The 15,810-nt window shown below is 50.0% G+C and overlaps 7 protein-coding genes across 16 annotated transcripts; 4 read left to right on the top strand and 3 right to left on the bottom strand.

Annotated features, from left to right (window-relative positions):
- Window positions 1-1,537: 1,537 nt before the first annotated feature.
- TERG_02079 (uncharacterized protein) lies at window positions 1,538-2,851 on the top strand (the record flags this gene model as incomplete). The annotated part of the gene is made up of 1 exon (XM_003237310.2): window positions 1,538-2,851. One exon carries the CDS (start codon window positions 1,538-1,540, stop codon window positions 2,849-2,851), a length of 1,314 nt encoding a protein of 437 aa, XP_003237358.2.
- Window positions 2,852-4,040: 1,189 nt separating this feature from the next.
- TERG_02078 (uncharacterized protein) lies at window positions 4,041-5,295 on the top strand (the record flags this gene model as incomplete). Its single annotated transcript, XM_003237309.1, has 5 exons — window positions 4,041-4,075; window positions 4,189-4,360; window positions 4,424-4,444; window positions 4,501-4,572; window positions 4,630-5,295. 5 exons carry the CDS (start codon window positions 4,041-4,043, stop codon window positions 5,293-5,295), a joined length of 966 nt encoding a protein of 321 aa, XP_003237357.1.
- A 274-nt stretch (window positions 5,296-5,569) lies between these two features.
- TERG_02077 (mitochondrial 54S ribosomal protein YmL37) lies at window positions 5,570-6,432 on the bottom strand (the record flags this gene model as incomplete). Its single annotated transcript, XM_003237308.2, has 2 exons — window positions 5,570-5,988; window positions 6,069-6,432. 2 exons carry the CDS (start codon window positions 6,430-6,432, stop codon window positions 5,729-5,731), a joined length of 624 nt encoding a protein of 207 aa, XP_003237356.1. The 3' UTR covers window positions 5,570-5,728.
- A 415-nt stretch (window positions 6,433-6,847) lies between these two features.
- Window positions 6,848-8,375, bottom strand: TERG_02076 (uncharacterized protein; the record flags this gene model as incomplete). The annotated part of the gene is made up of 2 exons (XM_003237307.2): window positions 7,434-8,375; window positions 6,848-7,377 (listed from the first exon to the last, which is right to left on the bottom strand). Exons 1-2 carry the CDS (start codon window positions 8,095-8,097, stop codon window positions 6,848-6,850), a joined length of 1,194 nt encoding a protein of 397 aa, XP_003237355.1. The 5' UTR covers window positions 8,098-8,375.
- A 197-nt stretch (window positions 8,376-8,572) lies between these two features.
- Window positions 8,573-11,474, bottom strand: TERG_02075 (T-complex protein 1 subunit delta). Of its 7 annotated transcripts, XM_003237306.2 has the most exons (8): window positions 11,028-11,474; window positions 10,915-10,966; window positions 10,839-10,861; window positions 10,751-10,780; window positions 10,663-10,692; window positions 10,430-10,598; window positions 9,974-10,377; window positions 8,573-9,913 (listed from the first exon to the last, which is right to left on the bottom strand). In XM_003237306.2, exons 1-8 carry the CDS (start codon window positions 11,073-11,075, stop codon window positions 9,065-9,067), a joined length of 1,605 nt encoding a protein of 534 aa, XP_003237354.1. In that variant the 5' UTR covers window positions 11,076-11,474; the 3' UTR covers window positions 8,573-9,064. The 7 variants fall into 7 exon arrangements, with proteins under 7 accessions (XP_003237354.1, XP_047605575.1, XP_047605574.1 ...); XM_047749375.1 differs by having other exon boundaries at window positions 10,751-10,861; window positions 10,915-11,474; XM_047749374.1 differs by having other exon boundaries at window positions 10,751-11,474.
- On the top strand, window positions 11,110-13,037 carry TERG_02074 (26S protease regulatory subunit 7). 4 transcript variants are annotated; one of them, XM_003237305.2, is made up of 4 exons: window positions 11,110-11,549; window positions 11,611-11,725; window positions 11,789-12,018; window positions 12,075-13,037. In XM_003237305.2, exons 1-4 carry the CDS (start codon window positions 11,455-11,457, stop codon window positions 12,952-12,954), a joined length of 1,320 nt encoding a protein of 439 aa, XP_003237353.1. In that variant the 5' UTR covers window positions 11,110-11,454; the 3' UTR covers window positions 12,955-13,037. The 4 variants fall into 4 exon arrangements, with proteins under 4 accessions (XP_003237353.1, XP_047605573.1, XP_047605571.1 ...); XM_047749373.1 differs by having other exon boundaries at window positions 11,789-13,037; XM_047749371.1 differs by having other exon boundaries at window positions 11,611-12,018.
- Window positions 13,038-13,439: 402 nt separating this feature from the next.
- TERG_02073 (succinate dehydrogenase [ubiquinone] flavoprotein subunit, mitochondrial) lies at window positions 13,440-15,686 on the top strand (the record flags this gene model as incomplete). Its single annotated transcript, XM_003237304.1, has 6 exons — window positions 13,440-13,481; window positions 13,544-13,598; window positions 13,657-13,730; window positions 13,783-13,946; window positions 14,004-15,392; window positions 15,467-15,686. The coding sequence occupies 6 exons, from the start codon at window positions 13,440-13,442 to the stop codon at window positions 15,684-15,686; spliced, it is 1,944 nt and encodes a 647-aa protein (XP_003237352.1).
- Window positions 15,687-15,810: the final 124 nt, after the last annotated feature.

The following is a 15,810-nucleotide window of genomic DNA, read 5'->3' as shown; positions in this document are numbered from 1 at the left end:
TGGAGGTCGTGGCGGCCGTGGTGGACGCGGTGGCTTCGGCGATCGTGGTGGCCGTGGCGGCGGTCGTGGAGGCCGTGGAGGCGCTGGAACTTCCTTTGCCGGCAAGAAGACTACTTTCTAGGCCTGAATCCCGCGATCGACGGCTTATTTCATGTTTCCGTTACGAACGGTAGAGCGTCTGATGACACTCCAGGTAATGTATAACATCCATCCTCACCCCCAGAACGAAATTCAAAAAAAGTGCTTGTTTCTCGGAGTTTCACCTGTTATAATGATATCTGTTTCCGGCTTTCTCTCTTTGCTACTTTCCTGTTTCTTTCTGTAGAGTGCTGTCTGCTTGTCTTTGATAAACTCTTAGGGATTTTCAAAAAAGAAAATGAATTAAAAAAAGGAATTTTTATCTTATCGCCGAAGTCGATCTTATCTTATCTTTCCTTCTCCAGGTGTTCTTATCATCCGCTTAGTCATCTAACCTGAACCGTTTGCGGGGTAAAACCAGCTCTCGCCACGCATTTTTGGTGCAGTAACACGACGCACCTCTGCTATATACTCTAAAACCCACTGCCTTATGCGCACATCCTGCTGACATAATCTGCCATGCTCCTGCGCCTTCACCGCCATCCCGCTTTCGTCATCTTCTTTTCTTCTTCCTCCCATTTTGTTGGTTTCATAACTTCAACACACTCCTTTATATATATATACCCAGGACGATATCCAGGGGATGTCCAGGAGTCGCTGGCCCTGTTCGACTGCCTGGGTGAATGAGTGAGGTGAGTACGGTCGAGTGTCGAGTACATTGTCGATGCCAGATACCCGCTTCCTCGTGCTACAGTCAGGTGAGAGAACCAGTTGCCTCCTGTTATAGGCCATTTCTGACATATTTACGACAGACGCCTTTCCTCTTGACCTCTTCGACGACCATAACGCTGGTGGGTTAGCGTGGATAAAGGGAGTCGCATGAAGCTGGCTTGTGCCGCTACTTTGAGTGCATGTGTATGTGTTTTCCCCCTCCACAAGTCGGCGCGAGGGAAGACTGCATCCAATATGGATGCCTTTGCCAGCATAAGCTGATGTCTGCAGTTATTCTAGTGAGATATCTGGTTTCGTTCCTTTCTCCCGACATCTCTGTACTGAGAGTTACCCGCTAGGTCCAGTTCGTCGCAGCCTAGACCGGTTTCCCGCCGCCTAGAGTGGATATATAAATCTCGCCTGGTGTGGAGGGAGACTTGAGCAAGATACATGCAATCTACACCGCTCACCACACCACCATGGCCTTGACAAACACATCACCAGAGCGTGGCGTACGCCCTCAAGCAGCGCGAGAAGGTCATCCTCGCCGGTCAGAAGGTGAGTTCACGTCTTGATCTGGTTCTGATCGGCTTTTGGGGTAGCATAGACCCTTCTGGAAACAGGATTCAACTCCCGTCTCTGCCAGAAAATCGCTACAACTCCTCTCAACAGCCTTGCCGTCCCTGCATGAAACACCTCGTTTATGCATTGATTTATTGGATATCACAAAGCCTCAAAGCGTGTTACAATGTACTCATTTAGGTATTACATAGACTCTTGGATCGAACTCTCGTCGCAGCCTTCTTCATCTTCCTTGTCTTCGGCCGCCACGACCGACGAAATCATCACCACGGGGCTGAGGGTCCAACAGCTTCGAAGACGGCGAGCGACGCATCATCACCACCATAACCATAACCATCGTGCCGGCTACCATGTTCCACCGCAGGACTTGGAGATCGGCTACTCGCATCGTTCCTCGAGCACGACAGGAAGTAGTCAAGATGAGAACGAGGAGACTGAGAGCGAGTCCGACAGACTCTCAAACGACGACTTTCCAACTCGGCTTCAGCCCGATATGAACATGCTGCCGGAGATCTCGTCGCAGTCAGACGGGACTCTTTCAACCGATGATGATGAGGACGACGAAGACGATACCTCTACAGCGCTGGGATTCAACCCACAGCCCAACGCCTTCTCTCACCCACCAGCCTCGATCAGAACGACACAATCACGAAACTCGCTTGATTCGGCGAGACTACCACAGAACCGACGAAACTCACGGTCCAGCATGCCCGGCATGGGATCTCGACGGTCCTCAGTCCAGCACTCTCCCTTCAACATGATCTCACCATCTCACCAGGCTGACCATGACGCAGCTCTGCGTGCAAGCCTGTCTACTCTACTATCCTGTGCTGCCGCAGCCCGTGGCCTACCGAAGAATGACAGCCAGCCGTCAGTGGCAGAACGATCACCCCCGAGAGCAGAGCCATCGACATTCCGTCTGCTTCCAGGGGCAAACGAGACAGAAGATGAGCGGTTCGCTCAACAGATGCACGTCCCTCCACCTCCAGCATCATCAGCACCATCACGATTCCAACCATCAACATCAGCATCCCCCTCTCCCAAGCGGTCACGCTCTCCTACCTACACTCCTGCTCATGGAAAAGCAAGACGACGAGCCAGCCCCTCCAAGGATCGTGCCTCGACCAAAAAGGCTGGACGAGCAATGGTTTCATCATCATCATCATCATCGTCATCATCGGAGACTGCCACCTCCAGCAGCAGCTATCGCTCCGTCAGTCCCACCGTAATGACGTGGGTCATTAGTGCGGGCGTGGTGGTGCTTTTCTCCGCCATCAGCTTCTCCGCCGGCTACGTCCTGGGCCGGGAAGTTGGCAGAGTCGAGTCCGGCCAGGCCCTGTATGGGAACGGACTCAGCAACGTCAGCGAACCTGCGACCAGCAGCTTTGCCACGCTCAAGTCAGGAGCTGGCTGTGGCAGAGAAGCCGTTCGGGGTGGTCTGGGACGGTTCCGATGGACAGGAGGCAGCGTCTCCGCATGAACCTGACGGTTTTCTTTTTCTCTTCTTCTTCTTTTTTTCTTTTCTTTCCAGCTGCTTCCCGGATCGACGGAAGCATCCCATGTCCCTCACATCGCATCCCAACGGGCACAACGAGGTGACAACGAGACTTTCTATATGAAGCCGGGCGAGAATCTATATGAACGGGCGCCCTGGAAAGACTGCGGCATTTTACAGACTGGCGGATGTGCTCGGAGTTCATTGGGACACATCGCATTGGGTGGTGTTCTCTTTCATTCTCTTTGACTCGTTTTTCTTTTTATGATTCTCATTGACCGGCTAGTTAATTACGTGTGCGGATGCTGTTGAATGGATGTTTTTGCCGGCGTCTCTTTTCCATCGTCTTTTGATATCTGCTCCCAACCCCCTTTTTGCCCATTATCTGACAGTCTTAGCAAAGCCCCTTTTGAGTATCCAATTTGCCAGTACAGCTCTATTTCTACTGCGTCTTCCAGTAGTTTAATATATATCCCTTCTTCTCTACCCGTCTTATCCTCGTATATATAAGCAGCACTAACAGGCCCTTGCTGGCCCTTGGCGACGTTTTGCAGCCGAAGATCCGGCCCTGCTTGTCTCTTCCGCGTCTTCTGCTGCCCCTCGTCTGCCTCCCTCGCTCCCCCACCTTCGGGCTGTCATAAATTCTTCTTCGTCTTCCTTTCCTCCCCCTTTTCTTCTTCCTTCAACAACATCATCAGTTCATCTCCATCATCATCGATATCACCAATTCATCGCCATTCTCCTCGCCTCGCCCACTTAGACTACTAGACGGTACGAAGCCAGAAGCCTCGAGGTCGCGAATACAGGGGACGGTCTTCGTCATGGAGCTCCCGTCCCAGTTCGCTATGGATTCATCCAAGAGTCAAGGTATTTGTGGTATATATCATCATATCAGTCACGAGTGACAGGTGTTCGGCCTGGCGTCTCTCGCTTTCGTCCGGTCCATCTTGATATCTGATCATATTGCCATATGGTCGGTTGTCTTGATGCCGGGTGACTGCGAGACCGCCGGCCGTTCTGAGATTATACTGTCTGAACTTGATCTAGATAATTCTAGCGAAAGGACACACGCGACTTCACTTCTCCCCCCTTCTCTCTCTTCTCATGTTTACCCCCTCTGTACGAGGGTGCTGTGTGATGCTGACAATGACCAGTCTGACCGGCCGTAATCACCATGTCTACCGACAAGATTACCTTCCTCACCAACTGGTAGGTTCTAACACGATAGCCACTGTATCTCTGTCTTCTTACATTTGCGTGATCAATTGATGCATTGATTGCTGCTGTGTTGTGTCATGAGCTGGAGAAATAACTGTTTGAAGGCATGCTACGCCCTACCACGCCCCCTTGTATCTCGCCCAGAAGAAGGGATACTTCCAGGACGAGGGCATCAAGGTCGCCATCCTCGAGCCCAATGACCCTTCTGATGTCACCGAGATCATTGGAAGCCAGAGGGTCGACCTCGGCTTCAAGGCCATGATCCATACCCTTGCTGTCAGTTGGCCCCTTTTTACCATTTGTTATATTTGGGACACCTATTTGACTGACATATGGCAGGCCAAGCACGGGAACTTCCCGGTCTTGTCCATGGGTTCTCTCCTCGATGAACCATTCACCGGTGTGTGTACCTCAAGGACAGCGGAATCACCACCGACTTCCGCTCCCTCAAGGGCAAGCGTATCGGCTACGTTGGAGAGTTCGGCAAGGTATGGATCTCATGCATTTATCTATATAAGCATAGATCACTGCTAACGTGTGCCTAGATCCAAATTGATGAGCTCACCAAGTACTATGGCATGAATGCCGAAGACTACACCGCCGTCCGCTGCGGCATGAACGTCAGCAAGGCCATCATCCAAGGCGACATCGACGCCGGCATTGGTCTCGAGAACGTCCAGATGGTCGAACTCGAAGAATGGCTCGTCAGCCAGAACCGTCCCCGCTCCGACGTCCAGATGCTCCGTATCGACGAGCTTGCTGAACTCGGCTGCTGCTGCTTCTGCTCCATCCTGTATATCGGAAACGAGAAATTCATCTCCGAGAACCCAGAGAAGGTCAAGAAGTTCATGAAGGCCGTCAAGCGTGCTACCGACTACGTGTTGGAGAAGCCCGAGGCTGCCTTTGAGGAGTACATTGACATGAAGCCCATCATGAACACCGCCGTCAACCGTAAGATCTACGAGCGTTCCTACGCCTACTTCAGCAAGGACTTGAAGAACGTCGCTCGTGACTGGGAGAAGGTCACCAAGTACGGCAAGCGATTGGGAGTTTTGGACGAGTCGTTCAAGCCAAACTACACCAATGAATTCTTGTCCTGGGACATGGAGCCTGAGTCTGCTGATCCCACGGGTGACCAGAAGAAGATGTGTGCTCTCCAGAAGAAGGTTGCTGAGGAGGGTGGATTCAAGAGAATCCAGGTCTCTGCTTAAATATCAGGTGTCTCACCAAGAGTAGCCAGTCATGTCTGATGGAAAAAAGGATATGGTCACCTTTTCATCCCAAGTCCTGTCTGTCTTTCGAGTTCAAAAGGTAGCAGCCACTCATTTATATGCGTGACAATGAAATTATTTGAGAAGATATTTTCCATATAACCCCTTGATTCCTGGAAGCTGCGGAATGCCGCTAAAGTAAAGGAAAGATGAAAAAAAAAAAAAAAAAAAAAAAAAAAAAAAAAAAAAAAAAAAAAAAAAAAAAAAAAAAAAAAAGGTAGAATACAGTTACTTTCTAAGTTAATGTACAAAAAGTGTTGTGGCCCTTTTGCTCAAACAATGACAATGGTATACCAAATATAATATCAAGCCATCCACCGGCTCTAGATATCTTCCACGATACTATGATAAATCTCCCCTATTCCAAATCCATCTACAAGCCACGCAAGAAGTTAGATTCCTTAATGGCTTTCCGTCTTGCGTTACGAGCAGATTTGGTGATTTGGCTTCGAGTTTCGAGTCCAGCTGTAGCTGCCTCCAGGTTATCAGCAGCCGCCTCTCCAGTAGTAGCGGTATTGTACTCGGCGGGCGTGATGTCAGTAGCCTGTTCGTGTACGGGGATAGCACGCGGTTGCGAACCAGCTAGCGCAGCCATCTTCTTCTCATGCTTCTTGCGAGCCTTCTTGTTCATATCTGTAGGAAAAAGAACGACCGTCAGATTTGAACCCTGTTTCAAAACAAGATACGGTATGACAATTTGGCATTATACGTACTCGAAACATCAACTGAGCCTGCTCCAGTCTCTGACTTCTTTGCAGTCTTATCCAGCAACGTCCACAGCCAGTCTGGATATTCATGGTCTTCTAGCGCAATTGGATCCTGCTTGTTCTTCTCGTAGTTCAACCCAGCTAGCTTCGTACCTGCGGGAACACTGCTGACTATCTTCGGAGCTGCTTTGGTAGCTGTCTTTGAAGGAGCGGGAGAGGCTGCATCGGCTGCTGGTGCCGCTGGTGCCGCAGCGCTGTAGAATCGGTGCGGTTGCCGTGATGGGATGTGAGAATATGAGTATGCGGCCGATGCGGGTCGGGAGGAAGGGAGTCGAGAGAGAAGAGACGAGCGGCACTGTCGACAGATCATTTTGGCGGATGCGTCTTCTCTGCAATTGAGGTGACGGAGCAGAGTTGAATTGCAGAAATTCTCGCTTCTTTGATCTTTCTCGTTCGTGAAGCTGTTTGAAAGAACGAGAAAAATGTTTCCTAGAAAGCGTCACGTGATGCATCAGCGGCCCAGGGCTTTGTTGCTGAAGTTTAAAGGTAGAGCAAGTCGGAGTAAACATGGAGAAATATAAAAATGTGATGAAAAGGAAAATTATGAGCTGTTTGGTTTCATTCTATAACTATCTACATGGTAGCTAACGAAATAATCGTCCCACCCGTATAACCAAGCCCAAAAAACCAACGGGTCAAATTCTGGATATGAGGACCATACATGGCAAAAAGGGCATGCAAAGAGCGAGAGATTCAAGAACACGTCTAATCATAGATGGGTTTATTTATGAAGAATATTCATCTCTCTTGTGAGGTTTGTCCGGATAATCCATGAAGCTCATCACATGTGCTGGTGTTTCGAGTTCCTGGCATTGCGGGTGCTGCTGAGCTGGGGAATCATGCAGGTTCGGCCGTAGGACGACGCCCTCAGGTGTCGTTACAGTTAATTTCACACCCTGAGATACCTGTTGTGATGTAGGTGAAAGTGGAGATTTGTGAGGGGAGGATTCACCGGTAGAAGAGCCCTCTAGCTCTCGTGGAACTGGTGGTTGCGGTGGATTTGTGGTACCCGGAAGTTCTGAAATGGTGGTTATAGCACTCCCCGGACGTACGGCAGAATAAGTACCAAGACCTCTTAATGGAGCCGAGACAGTGCCTTGCGAGACTATCTTTTCATTAGACCAGGCTATGCTATGTGTGCTGGGGGTGATCGTTGTAGACGAGCCGATAGATGGCGAATCAACATATATTCTTGGACTTCCGGCAAAGCTGGAGCCCTCTGAAGGAGCAAACATTTCTGCCCGATGTTTACTTCCTAAGGATAGCATTAGTATTCGATTAATCACGGAATGTAATTATTTTAGGACTCACCATCAAGCTCACCGCATGGTTCACCACAGGCTTCTGGCTCTGGAGCCTTCTCTATGGTTGGACTGGTGATACTTTCCGTGGCCTCCTTCTGATGCCGACACAACAGCACCGCACAGCTTCCTCTCCATTTTCCAGCTTTCTTCCTCTTGTGCCGAATGTGGAACCAGAAAAATGCGCCACTGAGAAGGAGCAGCGCAATAACCACGGTGCCTACAATACCTCCGATGAAGGCTCCTCGACTGGGCCCCGAGTGAACGATTGTTGCCTCTGGTATAGGTAATGTCACTATTCCAGTAGCTGGTATAAGCGAAGAACTGCTGGCTGGTGTTGACGACATAAATGTGGACGTCGTAGATGCTGTGGGTATCATCGGTCTGGTGGGTGGTGGGGGTAGAGTAGATTCTGTATCTATCGTCGTCGATGAAGTTGTGCTGGTGCTAGACAATGTAGTTCGAAAAGAAGTCGGGGTTGGCCGCAAAGCCCGGCTGGTGCTGGTAGTAAAGGGCGATGTTTTGTTCACATTCTTCTCATCGTCTGGACATATCCCAGTGTCGCAAGGGTCTACCGAACAGCATCCTCTATATGCACCTTTCGAGCAGGCATAGAACTGAGTACCTCTCTCGCAATCCGTCTCGTGCTGGCGAAACCAAAGCCTCATATCCATCGTATGATCGAGATCTAGTTTGTTCTTTCGTCTGAGTGTGGTCGACCAAGTGTGAAGTTGGTGTTATTCGGAGCCACAACCTTCTTCTCAACCGAACACATTGAGGGATAATTAACACTGAGTGAGATATTATTATCCCACACTCATCAGCCTTGCAATTTCGGTTCCAGGGCTGAAAACCATAAACAAGGAGAACAAAAAGTCTTCAGCAATGAGCTTCGATTTTCTCCTCTCCGACTTTTTCGGTTTTCAAGGTGAAAGAGAACAACTCCTCACGGGGGAGCACCACGAGGATAAAGAAAAGAAAACTCCGGCCGGGCGCAAACGGCAGCGCCCCCTGGCAACGCCCCCGTCTGGGTATCCAACGCAACAGTTAACTGAGCCGTCTTATCAAAGCGGTGCAGTACATGTTGCTTGTGCTGCACGACGGCGGGTTTTGGCATTGGCAGAGTCGCAAACAACAAAAGGGGTGAAACGAGCCAATCAGCGCTGGGCTGCGGTTGTTGGATATTACGTCAGCATGATTCATCCTATCAGGGTCACGGGTTTAGCGCGCTCTTATAGATAGACAGACGGTAGATGTAGGGGAGGTGTTGCTTTTTCCTGCGCTTGGAGAGCATTATTATGAGGCTGGAAGGTGATCTGGTCCTCATTGATTGGGACAGAGTATGTAGGAGGTCCCTATGTGCATTGTGGTGTGGGTGTCGGGTGTTTATAGATGTGGACAGACCCCCTATACGCTAAGGTCGACGGGTCAGGCGTCATTATATGTTGGTGTTGTACAGTTCTCTTACAAGAGCAAACAAGTAGACAAATCAGACAAGACAGCTTTTTGATTCTATTACCTATGCTGAGACCTTTTCATCATGTACTATATTTATTATCAAAAACAAAGTAACATACCAGGCCAGACGCATCTCGGGACCACTCCGGTCAAAGCCCATTGTTGTCCCGTCCGGCTCCCCCCTTATCTCGACAGAGCAATGTCATCAATTCGTAAAATAAGCTTGACGGTTTCGGCTGCAAGCTCAACTGCACTTGTGCTAACCAGCAGCGGCTGTAAGACACGCTCGTCAGCGATGTTTACCTTGACTCCACCGCTTCGAATGCTGACGCCCGCATTCTTCTCTCCCATTTCGTGGCGATGACGTAGGTCCGTAACGACCTTGATGCTGTTCAACCCTGCGTTCTCGGCAAGGGTGACGGGAATGACTTCCATGGCGCTGGCGAAGGCCTTCCAGCAGATGGCTTCAGTACCAGCGAGCAGACGGGCCTGCTTAGCGAGTGCCTGTGCGATCTCGATCTCGGGGGCTCCTCCACCTGCAATCAGGGCACGCTTCTTCACCAGGCATCTCACAACGCAGAGGGCATCGTGCAGGGAACGCTCCACTTCGTCGAGGATCAGGTTGTTGGCTCCACGGGCAACAATGGAGACGGTCTGGGCGGCGGTTGGGGAGCGGACGCCGGTGATCTTGAGATATCTGGATCCAGACGAACTAATCTCCTCTACCAGGTCGGCAGTTCCAAGCTTGTCTTCGGTGAAAGAGTCGATGTTGGCGATGGGCTTGCAGCCTAAGCTCTTGCATACAAACTCCACTTCATCACGCTCGATATCCTTCACGGCAAGAATCTTAACTCGGGAAAGGAAATTGAGGGAGAGGTCGTTGACAGCATCACGGAGAATCGACTTTTGAATAAGGATGACATTGCATTTTGTCTTGGCGATCTTTCGGATCATATTGAGCAGGTATGTGCGCTCTTCCTTAAGAATCTTATCCATCTGTCTATAGTCATTGACAACAATCTGATTCTCCATCTGTAGTTATCCAATTGTTAGCACTGGAGATTTTTGGTAATAGGGTATGGATGTACGAACATCTGGCTTTGGAGGGCTCAGCTGGAACTGGATCAAAGCAATCTTTGCCTTTTCGACTCTGGTTGGCCCGCCTGCGCTCTTCATTACAGGTTGATTCAGGATCAAACCGTCAACCATCTCACTATCCTCGATGGTTCCGCCGACCTTCTTCACTATTCTGATGTTGCGTAGATCCACATTCTCAGCAGTCTTTGGGTCAATAACTCGGAGAACAGAGTCCACAGCCATGGGGGAAAGCAGGCTGGAGTATTGGGAGACAATCTTAGAAGACAAGGAAGTCGAAGCAGCTTGGAGGAGTATGGCCCTATCGGATAGAGAGATGGGCTGTGACATATCTTCAAGAATCTTGACTGCGGCTGCGGCAGCACGCTGGAACGACTCAGAGATAACAGTAGGATGTAGGCCTACACTCAAACGTTAGAAGGTATATTTTGGAGACGTAGCACCGTATCATACCTTTGGCGAGTAGTCTCTCGGCTGCACCTAGAAGACTTCCAGCAATAACTACCACGGAAGTAGTACCGTCACCTGCCTCAACATCTTGCGCAGCACTCAGATCTACCAGCATCTTAGCAGCAGGATGCATAACGGCCATGTCCTTCAACATGGTATTTCCATCGTTCGTCTGTAACCGGGGAGTATCAGCATGAGGGGTGTAGGTCAGTTTGGTATCTTAAAAATAAACGTACGATTATCGTCTCGCCTTTCCCAGTTTGTATCTATAGAAACAATCAGTCAGCTAGCTGAGCAACGGAGGTGCAAAATTGCCTAACGTACCATCTTATCCATACCCCTTGGCCCAAGCGACTTTTTTGCTATATGTTAGCCCCGCGTTTCGCTATGCTCAAGGACGAAGCTATCGTACCGTTCTTATGGCGTCCGCAACCGCTATAGCAATGTCAGCAAATGCGTATCATCCGGGCGATTAAAGCGATTCGTACCTCTAGCTGCCATGATGTTCGCAGCGCGAACCGCCATGGGCTTCTCCTTATCCTAGTCAAAATGGTCAGTATAATTCAGGCACCTAGACAGGCGACCAGGCGAAACGACCTACTTTAAAGGTATTATTCATATTGCCCTGGATCCCTAGAGTGGCCGCCATCTTGAATCCTGTAAACTCGCCTGGCGCAGAGGTGTTGGAGGGTGTTGCGTGGTTGAAATGAAATAAATATTTATTTATTCACACTTGTGGAGGTGGAATTTGTGAGCTTCCCGTAGAAAATCGAAAGCGTAAGAGAAAAGGACGAGGTTGGCTTGGCGCGGCGACCTTCTAGGCTAAAGGCAAAAGCGACAGCTTCATTTCAGCAGACCAACAGCTCTCGTGGACACATCAACAAGCGTACGCTACACCTCTCTCCGGACCGACAGAAGCTCTGCTCTGAGATATCAGCTACGACTGCCGTCTGAATCTGCGTCTACCTTCCATCTCTGCCTATCGACATCTGTTTTTTTCGCCGACTTGACTCTTACAAATAGCCAACATGCCCAGCGCCACGGACCAGAACTGGGAGAAGTACAAGAAGAACTTTGCCGATGATGAAGAGCCAGAGAAAAAGATAACGCCATTGACAGATGAGTTAGTGGTTGACCTTGTTGAAGCTCTGCTGCTGAGAGATAGACCGCTGACTTCCGTGAAGGGATATCCATGTGCTGAAGACCTACGGCGCTGCACCATACGCTGCTGCGATAAAAAAGCTTGAAAAACAGATCAAGGACAAGCAAGCAAGCGTAAATGAGAAGATAGGAGTCAAAGTAGGTTGTCTTGATGCTGTCCGTTTGGAGTTTGGGGTGTTTTGTTACTTACTCCTAGACTAGGAATCTGACACCGGGCTGGCGCCGCCACATCTTTGGGATGTTGCTGCAGACAGACAGCGGATGGCCGAAGAGCAACCGTTACAGGTTGCTCGGTGTACAAAGATCATCCAAGATGAAAAGGATGCCGAGAAGAGCAAATATGTCATCAACGTGAAGCAGATCGCTAAGTTTGTTGTAAACCTCGGCGAGCGAGTCAGTCCAACAGATATTGAGGAAGGGATGCGAGTAGGGTAAGTTAAGACTGCCATTATATACCTCCCATAAATACTGACATCATGATGAAAAGTGTCGACCGAAATAAATACCAAATTCTTCTACCGCTACCTCCTAAGATCGACCCGAGTGTTACGATGATGACTGTCGAAGATAAGCCTGATGTTACATACGGTGATGTTGGAGGAAGCAAGGAACAGATTGAAAAGCTCAGAGAAGTCGTAGAAATGCCACTTCTATCACCAGAGCGATTCGTTGGACTTGGAATAGATCCGCCCAAGGGTGCACTGCTCTACGGGCCTCCCGGAACTGGAAAGACACTTTGCGCGCGAGCGGTAGCGAACCGAACAGATGCAACATTTATCCGTGTTATTGGCAGTGAGCTTGTTCAAAAATATGTGGGAGAGGGTGCTAGGATGGTGAGAGAACTTTTCGAGATGGCTCGGACCAAGAAGGCGTGCATCATCTTTTTTGACGAAATTGACGCTATCGGCGGTGCCCGTTTCGACGATGGTGCTGGTGGTGATAACGAAGTCCAGAGAACGATGTTGGAGCTGATTACGCAGCTGGATGGTTTCGATTCAAGAGGAAACATCAAGGTTATGTTTGCAACCAACAGACCGTCTACTCTCGACCCTGCTCTCATGAGACCTGGCCGTATCGACCGAAAGATCGAATTCTCCCTGCCTGATCTAGACGGCCGTGCAAACATCTTGCGAATTCACGCTAAGAGTATGTCAGTGGAGCGTGATATAAGATGGGAACTGATCTCCCGACTATGTCCCAACTCCACCGGTGCCGAACTGCGAAGTGTTGCTACTGAGGCCGGTATGTTCGCAATCAGAGCCCGCCGCAAGGTTGCAACCGAGAAGGACTTTTTGGCCGCCGTGGATAAAGTCATCAAGGGCAACTTGAAGTTCAACTCCACGGCCACATACATGCAATACAACTAGCCCGTTTCCCTATATCTATCTATCCTCTTACAACTTCCGGTGCGGGTGTGGGATTTGGGGCGGGGAACCTAGGATCCAAACGGTGCATCCCGCATCGCCATGTTATACTATTTTTCTTCATTCCTTAGAAGCACTCGAGCGTTTCTTTTCCCTTCATCAACGCCGTCGCCCTTGACAGTCACGAAGTAAATAATGGATTTTGATATAGCTTATGTAATCAAATACGGGAGTAGATTGTCACGTGCCAAAATCGGGCTAAATCGGGTAAGCTGACCGATAGGCAGTCTCTGATTGGCGGAAGAAAGCCTCGGGATGAAAATGCTTATATAATATTCCGTTTTGCAGGCCAACTTCGCACCTCGAAGGGAAAGACGAAACTCCAAAGGAGCGTCAACGGCCTTTGCAGCAGCACCTTATCAACCCGCCAACGCACCAATTCACCCATTGCAGTCTTTGCACATAGCTCTGCTGGCTGGAGTAGCATCATGAGCTTCAGTGGTCTACGGAGCATTGCTCCAACTCGTCAGGTATGGCTGATTTTTCGGGTTTGTTGATCTTGTATCCAGTTCTTACTGATCTCAATCTGCAGTTGACTCGGGCACTACGGGACCAGAGGAGGTACTTTTCGCAGACTCGCACTGCAGGTATGTGGTGTCATCTACATATATCGGGACTTATGTGAGGAATTGACCCATTTTGCAGCTCGAATCGTCGCCAGCCAACCTCTACGCGCAAAGGAAGCCTCTCCCTTCGTTTCACAAAAGTACCCCGTCATTGTACGTCTATGGACATTATCTTCCCCGGAATATGCTCGTCTGACTATTATAGGACCATGAATTTGATGCCGTTGTCGTTGGTGCTGGTGGTGCCGGTCTGAGAGCCGCCTTCGGCCTTGCGGAGGCTGGATTCAACACCGCGTGTGTTACAAAACTTTTCCCCACACGAAGTCACACTGTTGCTGCTCAGGGAGGTATAAATGCAGCTCTTGGAAAGTATGTTAATTTCCTGTTGTAAATTTGGAGGTTGCGGCAATGTTAACGAGATCTTAGCATGCATAAGGACGACTGGAGATGGCACATGTACGATACTGTTAAGGGTTCCGACTGGCTTGGTGATCAAGACGCTATTCATTACATGACAAGAGAAGCTCCCCAGAGTGTTATTGAACTTGAGGGTTACGGATGTCCTTTCTCGCGAACTGAGGACGGACGTATCTACCAGCGTGCTTTCGGTGGACAATCGCAAGATTACGGAAAGGGAGGTCAGGCTTACCGATGCTGCGCAGCTGCTGACAGAACCGGCCACGCTCTCCTCCACACCCTCTACGGTCAATCGCTCCGCCACAATGCCAACTATTTTATCGAGTACTTCGCCATGGATCTCTTGATGGAGGATGGTGAATGTAAGGGAGTTATCGCCTACAACCAAGAGGACGGTACTCTTCACAGATTCCGCGCTCACCACACTGTTCTTGCTACCGGTGGATACGGCCGTGCCTACTTCAGCTGTACCTCTGCTCACACTTGCACTGGTGATGGTATGGCTATGGTTGCTCGTGCTGGACTCCCCAACCAGGATCTGGAATTCGTGCAATTCCACCCTACTGGTATCTACGGTGCTGGTTGTCTGATTACTGAGGGCTCCCGCGGTGAGGGTGGCTATCTCCTTAACTCAAACGGCGAACGATTCATGGAGAAGTATGCCCCAACTGCTAAGGATCTGGCCTCTCGTGATGTCGTCTCCCGATCCATGACCATGGAAATCCGCGAGGGCCGTGGTGTTGGTCCAGACAAGGATCACATCTACCTCCAGCTGAGCCATCTTCCTGCCGAAATTCTCCACGAGCGACTCCCCGGTATCTCTGAGACTGCTTCTATCTTCGCTGGTGTTGACGTTACCAAGCAGCCAATTCCCGTCCTCCCAACTGTCCACTACAACATGGGTGGTATCCCGACTAAGTACACTGGTGAGGTCCTCACTCTCGACGAGAACGGAAACGACAAAGTTGTTCCCGGTCTGTATGCCTGCGGTGAGGCCGCGTGTGTCTCTGTCCACGGTGCCAACCGTCTTGGAGCCAACTCCCTCCTCGATCTTATCGTCTTCGGCCGTGCTGTCTCTCACACTGTCAGGGACAACGCCTCCCCCGGTGCCCCACACAAGGAGATCAGCGCTGATGCCGGTGCTGAGTCTATTGCTGCTTTGGACAAGATCAGAACTGCCGATGGATCCAAGTCTACCTTCGAGATTAGAAATGCTATGCAGAGGACTATGCAGTCTGATGTCAGTGTTTTCCGAACTCAAGAGAGTTTGGATGAGGGTGTCACCAAGATCACTGAGGTTGATCAAATGTTTGCCGATGTTAACATCAAGGACCGCAGCATGATCTGGAACTCTGACTTGGTCGAGACCATGGAACTGAGGAACCTGTTGACTTGCGCGTAAGTTTATTCTCCCCTTAGACATCCTCTATATCTCCCCTTACAATATGTATTCTTACACGGAGTTTATACAGTACCCAAACCGCCGTTGCTGCCGCCAACCGCAAAGAATCTCGTGGTGCCCACGCCCGTGAAGATTACCCTGAGCGAGACGACACCAACTGGATGAAGCACACTCTTACCTTCCAGAAGAAGCCCCACGGTAAGATTGATCTCACCTACCGTGCCGTCAACGGACACACTCTCGACGAGGCCGAGTGCAAGGCTGTCCCACCATTCAAGCGTACATACTAGACACGTCTAGTTGGAGAAATCAACCCGTAGCAGGTGATGTTCCCCGGTCATATCCACCCCAACCAGGCGAAAGGTGGAAAGTCGTCTTCGGTGACGGTGAATTCCTGTTCAAACACTACCTGTA

The sequence above is a fragment of the Trichophyton rubrum genome (genome assembly GCF_000151425.1).
Source record: "Trichophyton rubrum CBS 118892 genomic scaffold supercont2.2, whole genome shotgun sequence".
Taxonomy (NCBI): domain Eukaryota; kingdom Fungi; phylum Ascomycota; class Eurotiomycetes; order Onygenales; family Arthrodermataceae; genus Trichophyton; species Trichophyton rubrum.
This window is presented reverse-complemented; position numbering and strand designations above follow the sequence as displayed.

Coding starts and splice junctions, on each gene's coding strand:
- TERG_02075 (XM_003237306.2), bottom strand. CDS start 11,075: ATGGCGGCCACTCTAGGGATCCAGGGCAATATGAATAATACCTTTAAA. Junction 10,781..10,838: donor TTGCGGACGCCATAAGAACG/GTACGATAGCTT, acceptor ATAGCAAAAAAG/TCGCTTGGGCCAAGGGGTAT. Junction 10,693..10,750: donor CAAGGGGTATGGATAAGATG/GTACGTTAGGCA, acceptor TTGTTTCTATAG/ATACAAACTGGGAAAGGCGA.
- TERG_02074 (XM_003237305.2), top strand. CDS start 11,455: ATGCCCAGCGCCACGGACCAGAACTGGGAGAAGTACAAGAAGAACTTT. Junction 11,726..11,788: donor ATGAGAAGATAGGAGTCAAA/GTAGGTTGTCTT, acceptor CTCCTAGACTAG/GAATCTGACACCGGGCTGGC. Junction 12,019..12,074: donor GAGGAAGGGATGCGAGTAGG/GTAAGTTAAGAC, acceptor CATGATGAAAAG/TGTCGACCGAAATAAATACC.